The sequence below is a fragment of the Parasteatoda tepidariorum genome, chromosome 5 (assembly GCF_982258835.1).
Source record: "Parasteatoda tepidariorum strain Cologne lab strain chromosome 5, Ptep-v5.0, whole genome shotgun sequence".
NCBI lineage: Eukaryota > Metazoa > Arthropoda > Arachnida > Araneae > Theridiidae > Parasteatoda > Parasteatoda tepidariorum.
In genome coordinates this window covers 42,371,561-42,378,523 of record NC_141759.1, presented here as the reverse complement: position 1 = coordinate 42,378,523, position 6,963 = coordinate 42,371,561, and the positions used below count along the sequence as shown (strand labels likewise).

The window sequence follows — 6,963 nt, the reverse complement described above, 5'->3', positions numbered from 1 at the left end:
TAACTCAGACTAAAAACAAAACAGAAAATTTTATCTATCTGGAAAAATCAACCTTTAATTCCGAAATACTTATTTAAAATGAATAGATATCAAAATAATAAATAAAAAAAATTAAATGAATAAGAAATAACAGTGGTAATAATAAAACTGAATTTTGAAAAATTTGAACAGTAAAATTCATTAGTCTTGTTAATATTTTAAATTATAATTTTAAAATTATAAATAATGATAATCTTAGATAATAATTTATTATGATTTGTAATTATAAAAGGCGTCAGTTTTTTCATTACTGTGTAATATATACATGTTCTTCAGCCAGCAACGCCCTCTATGGGTTGCTATTTCAACTCTCTCTTGCCACCAAAGTTTCCCTGCTCATTCTGAGAGGAGATAGGCTGAGAGAAGGTTGTGTTCTATGATTTTCCCGCTAATAAATAAATGTTCAACCATCCCCTTCTTTCTCTTCATCCCTTTCTACCCTCTTAGACATACATATATATAACCATCTTTATAGCGAATTTGAACAATTAATATTTTTGTAGTGCTTACTCATTTAAATTGAATTGTACAAAAAATAACAAGTGGTCTTTCTCGTATAAATATATGATGAAAAGTTTCACTATGTGTAGATTTAAAAAGTGTCCACTGTGGAAACATAATTTGCAAGACTTATATAAATTTATACAGTAATGAATTAGTATTTATATTTTTTTTTTTTTTAAATTATTAAAAGAACCATTTATCTATCAAAGTTATGATTGCCTACAAAGTCAAGATTGAATCAAGTTAGCATGTCTTGTATATTTATTAGTGAATTGATGTTTAATAATTGTAGTGGTAGATACGCCACACAGTATTACAAAAAGTTATAAATAATAACAATTGTTGTAACTCAACAGCAGCTAACAACAATAATACATGTGAACAACAACAAAAAATTTTGGGGATATATGTACACGGATTGGGTTGGATTTGGTTTTACACTTAATGTGAATTAAAAGAATTTTCGGTTTTGCATTTTAAATACCTATCTTTGAGTTCTCGTGTTGCTTTCGTTAGGGTCTAGCCAATAGCAACAAGGCCTACAGCTTTTTCTGTTCGCCACATAACTATAACAAAACCCAGCATTTTATTTTAGTTCAGATGTATGTCTTAGTGTTGGCTGCTGACAGAACAAAGTTTTATATACAGCTTATTTACTGTCAGACCTGCCAACATACAAACTTTTCACCAGAACGATATTTTAATTCATAGTAAAATTAATGTTTTTAAAAAATGCTAAATCAATCGATTGATTTTTTATTAAATTCTCGAGAATGAATTTTCTATGATTTAATGAATAATTAAATTAATCTTCTTTTATTGAGATGCTCCGAGTCGTTGTAAAAGAAACTGTAGTACCATTGTGAAACAATAAATAAATTTCTTAATAATTCTTCTCTTCTAAATTTCTTCCTTCCTTTCAGCAGTTTCCCTAGCTATAAAAGGAACCAAGCAATGAAAGGTGAGCCTGAAATTAAACCTATGTGTGAAACAAACACCAAATGCTTTTGTGCCATTTATGACAACTGTAAAATACTTTTATAAATTTAAAATGGTATTTTTTATTTATATTATGTTCAAGAAAATTTTTTCGAACGGAAATAATGTGATAATTGTTTAAGGAGCCATTCAAAAAGTACGTACACAAAAATGGAGAAATTTTAAACCCCTCCCCCCCCTTCGTACGTTACCGTACATAAGGTCTTACTCCCCCCCTTAGAGTACATACATTTTATTAGTTTATTTCTCATAAAAATTAAAATAATTATGTTTTAAATAAAATTAAATATTTTCTTAAAGAGTGTGTAGGATAAAGTCAAATTTAAATTTGGTGTATGTTTATAAAGTACGTACTTTGTATAATACCTCCCCATCGTACATAATAGCAAATCCCCTCCCCCCCCCCTTCGGGATGTACGTACTTTTTGAACGGCCCCTAAAGCAGTGATTCCCAAAGTGGTCTAAATCGACACCCAGAGGTCAACAACCTGCAAGTGGGAAAAGAATTGGGGTCAACGATTGTAGATCTCATATAAGCAGGTCGTGACTTTTAATTTTGGAATTTCATGATGGGAATAATCAACATACACTGATAGTACCTATTTACTTACATTATACTACCTTATAATATAAAGACATTATATCTGTCTACATAATTTATAAAAGTTGCTATGAGGTAAGAATTTTAATAAAATTTAAGTTATTGGGATTATTTTTTGTCATATGAAACTGGATTATTATAAACTTGCAGCTCTGCCATCGTACATTTTTATTTTCTCTGCATGTAAGGTAACCTAGTCTGTGTCAAGTCTTCAGCTAGCTAGTCCTTTAACTGCGCACAAGATCACGATTTGTTGCTTAGTTTTTACGTGAAAATGTAATAATTAGACTGACAATACACTGCTACTGCTTAGTAGCGGAGTGCAGGTCTTATAGTGTAATATTTTATTCCACTTGCATATTAATTAAATTAGTTTGAATTTAATTAATAAATGTATAAAATTAACATGTGTTTTTTCTTAAAATTTTTGCACTTCAGTTAGAAATTTAAATCTTTCACAGTGAGTAGCACTATACCAGCTGTTAAAAATGCATTTGAACTAGATCAATTTACAAAATATAAATATTAGGGGGTCTACGAGACGAAAAAGTTCAGGAACCACTGGTTTAAAGCTTGAAAGCTAATATCAAGAAAAAATCAAATTTATTTTTACGGTAAGAATGATGCTTATTTTTCATAATATCTGCTATCTCCGAGGTTTGTGTACGGCGTGACGTCTTGAGGAGAGAAATCGTAGCTTCAGCTCTATGTCTTGGACTAAGACAGGGGCTGTTGTTCAGGGTCCCACATCAGAGGGGACCCTGGGTTTATTTTAAGTTTCATTCTTTAATGAATTTTCTTTTTTAAAAAAATATCAGTACAATGTAAAATCCGTCAGGTTTATGTTAGTTTCTTCATTAATCTATCTATGAACACAATCTATATTTCGTAAATCCATGGCTTTCTAGGGCGGAATTCAGCTAAATTTTCGTAATTATGGTAGACAAATTTTGCCAATCAAAAGCCTGTATTTTTACATATCACAAAATGCGATAGATATGTTTACAAATTCTTTAGATTATCCACAGGAATATTTCCCAGACAGTCACCAATAACCCATTGTGGAGCTCTAGTGCAGTGTAAAAGGACCTACTTATCTAATTTCATCTCTTAATCCATGAGAGCTACAAGCGAATTTATGAAGCATGTACAAAACTTGTCTGGGCAAGGAATCCAGGATCGTACCAATTGTATATTAATTACCAGTTTCTTGCTTTGATTAAAAAAAATTATTGAAGAAGAGAGAGTGACATGGAGACAATTATTAAAAACTTTACAGAATAATCTTATATTAGCAATGTTTGCGCAAAATTGACACACACTTGATTCAAATTCATGTATAAGAAATTGAAACTTACAAGTCTTTCTATTCATGTTGTGCTTGTGAAAAATTCTCACTTGAGTAAAGTTTAAATTTGCACTTTTTTTTGTTGTTTAATTTGGTGAGCAACCCTATTTATTATGTGTGACAAAGCATTAACATCGGAAGATGATTTTGAATATCCGCTTGTACCAACCTTATGCATGTAGCGAATGTGATTACACATTCACACACAAATCCAGTGAAAATAAAAATAAATACTAGAACCATTCATATTGCAACGTAAACTCATATAGTGTGTGACAGAACATTCACACATAAATAGTTTATATCACCAACGTGTTGTTTGTAATAAAGATAAGCCTTTTACATGTCTGATAAAACATTCACATGGAAAGATTATTAATATCTCTTGAATGCTCATACTGGAGAAAAGCTTTATTCATGTAATATTTGTGATAAAACATTATCAAAGTAGAATTACCTAAATGAATGCTAGAGGGAAGCAGTTTATATGTAACATGAGTGATAAAACATTCACTAGTAAAAGTAATTTAATTGAACACCATGAAACTCATATAGGTGAGAAGCTGTTCTCATGTAGTGAATGTAATAAAACATTCACACAAAAAATTAATTTAAATAGTCACTCTCTTGTTCATACTGGAAAAAAGCCTTATTCATGCAGTTTATGCAATAAAACATTCATGCAGAAAAGTAATTTAAATAAACACTATCTCGTTCATACCGGTGAGAAGCCATTCTCGTGTAAAATGTGTAATAAAACATTCAAGCACAAAGTTAGTTTGATTGAACACTGTGCTATTCATACTGGTAAAAAACCTTATTCGTGTAATATCTGTGATAAAACATTCAGCTATTATTCTTATTTAAATAAACACTCTGTTGTTCATACTGGGGCAAAACGTTTTTCTTGCAGTGTGTGTGATAAAACATTTGGGCGGAGAAGCACATTAAATCAACACATTCTTATTCACACAGCAGAGAGACCTTTTTCTTGCAATGTGTGTGAAAAAACATTCGCTCATAGAAATTCTTTAAATAAACACAATCTTATTCATACTGGAGAGAAACCTTTTTCTTGCAATTTGTGTGATAAAACATTTGCTCAAAGAAGTTCTTTAAATATGCACATTCTTGTTCATACTGGAGAGAAACCTTTTTCTTGCTGTGAGTGTGATAAAACATTCTCACAGAAAAGTTCTTTAAATACACACATTCTTATTCATACTGGAGAGAAGCCTTTTTCTTGCAGTGTGTGCGGTAAAACATTTGCTCAGAGGAGTACTTTCAATTCACACATACTTGTTCATACTGGAGAGAAACCTTTTTCTTGCAGTATGTGTGATAAAAGATTTGCTCATCGAAGTACTTTAAATGCACACATTCTTGTCCATTCTGGAAAAAAACCTTTTTCTTGCAAAGTATGTGATAAAACATATGCAAAAAAGCGGAGTTTAGATAACCACTATGCCATTCATAACACAAAAATATTATAATTTTCTTGTACCAAGAAAGCAATTTAAATTGAAAATCTCTTGATACTGTCTTTTTGGCATATCAATCATTTAAGGCAAAAGGACAAGTATGTCTTTGTAGACATGAGGTTTAACTAGATTACTAGTATTCTGACAAGTTAATCCATTGTCATAATTAGGAATGAGTTTCTTCCCTTCTTTGGCAGAATTCAGCTTCTTTTTTTTTTTTTTCTTCAGTTAATTAGAATTCTGTCTTTTTCAGAGAAAATTCTGCTTTTTTGAATTCTCAAATTTTTTACAACTTTTCCTATCTTTGTGAATGTGGCTTAAAATTACATCCCAATAATTTAAAATCCTGATTCGTAATAACACAATATCAATTGCTCATCTTGATTCACATTTTTGAGATTTAAGACTCTCATCAGAATTCATATTACTACAATTAATTAATGCCACAAGATAGCGAATAATTGGGAAAACTTGAGGCAGGCGAATCACAGGTCTGCTCAATGTCCCAGACCATTATTAGAGATTTCTAGCCAAAAGGTATAGGTTGGAAGATATTCACCGATTGGAGTGGCCTGCAAGGTCATCAAATATGTATGGGACACCCTTGAACGCTCAAATATAACTTTAAGACCAGCTCCAATGTCCATCGATGAGCTGAAGAAGATGACACATGAGGAACTTTTTATTGCAACTTCTCTTTTCCCTCTTAACGCAATTTAAAATTTATGATATAGAAAAAGAGAGTTCAGGGAAACTTAAAGTAAGCCACGACGCTTCAAATACTGAAAATATTTTTCAAAATGAAAATAAAATATGAGAAGATAGCTCAGGTTTACAGAATGAAAAAATTCTAATTTTTTGTTTACATTTTGATATTTTAATAAAAAATTTTACTTCGAAACTTCATGGCTTACTTGGTTAACCTTAACTCAATTTTTCTATATTATGGAGGAAATATAGAATTTGCAATGATAAGTTTCTCCCGCAGTATGTTATCCTCTGAAGGGTGCCTCATTGCCACAGAGATTGATAAAAACCATAAACAGTATGTAATGCCGAATCAAAATATGTGTAGCTGTTATAGACTATCATACACTTTATTAGAAGTTTTTCTGTGACTGACAAGATGTTAATCAGCTGAAGAGCCAGACAAGAAACCAGTTTCTTTTTTAAGGTACAGGTTGTGCCCTTTTTGTTTTCACATATATTGGTCTTATATGGGATATTTTAGCCAGGAGTGGTTTGGAGTGTTGATAATATAAGTTGGATAATGGAGTTTTTTTTTTTTTTTTTGACATTTTAAGCTTGAATATAACATGACAATGATTTTTTCAAGTAAAATGTCTGCTAAGATAAAGTAGGTCATAACTTTTTGACAATACAAGAAAATTTTTGTGCACAACGCTTTTTTTTTTGCCATCAAAAAAAATTTTTTTTAAGAAAAAAATATTGTTAATATCATTTTTTACTAAGTCAAAGTAAATGGTATATTTTCAGATATGTTATAAAATTAAAATTACAGGAAGTATCTTCGTATAATATTATTCCATTTAAAAACAAACTTTGGATCTTATTGTATAAGGTGCTTACTTTCTTCAGAAATTTTCTGTTTGCACATCAAATTTTTGCTGGTGTAACTTTCAGGATGTTCCCATTTTTTTTTCCATTCTTAATTCCTAAAGCATCATTTAATTGTGCTAAATTAAATTCATTTTAATAAATCTTAATGTGAAGAATTTATCTTTACTATAAAAATATTATTAAATATATAATTATACATATTCTATTCACATATTCATAATATTTAATTCACCTTGCTGAGTTTTTAGAGGTAGTAAGTTTCAAAAAATTTTGTTTTCAATATTAAGTCCTTTTGTAGACAATGGGTCATGTGATATAACAAAAATTTCAAGGTTATTAAATCAAATTTTCTTTTGATGTTACCGCACATTATGTGTGAACAGAAACCAACAAATCCTAGGCGACAATTT

At 30.2% G+C, this 6,963-nt stretch overlaps 1 protein-coding gene across 1 annotated transcript; it reads left to right on the top strand.

The window, feature by feature from the left end:
• Positions 1-3,193: 3,193 nt before the first annotated feature.
• LOC107446722 (uncharacterized) lies at positions 3,194-6,710 on the top strand. Its single transcript, XM_016061441.4, has one exon. The coding sequence runs from the start codon at positions 3,953-3,955 to the stop codon at positions 4,982-4,984; it is 1,032 nt and encodes a 343-aa protein (XP_015916927.3). The 5' UTR covers positions 3,194-3,952; the 3' UTR covers positions 4,985-6,710.
• Positions 6,711-6,963: the final 253 nt, after the last annotated feature.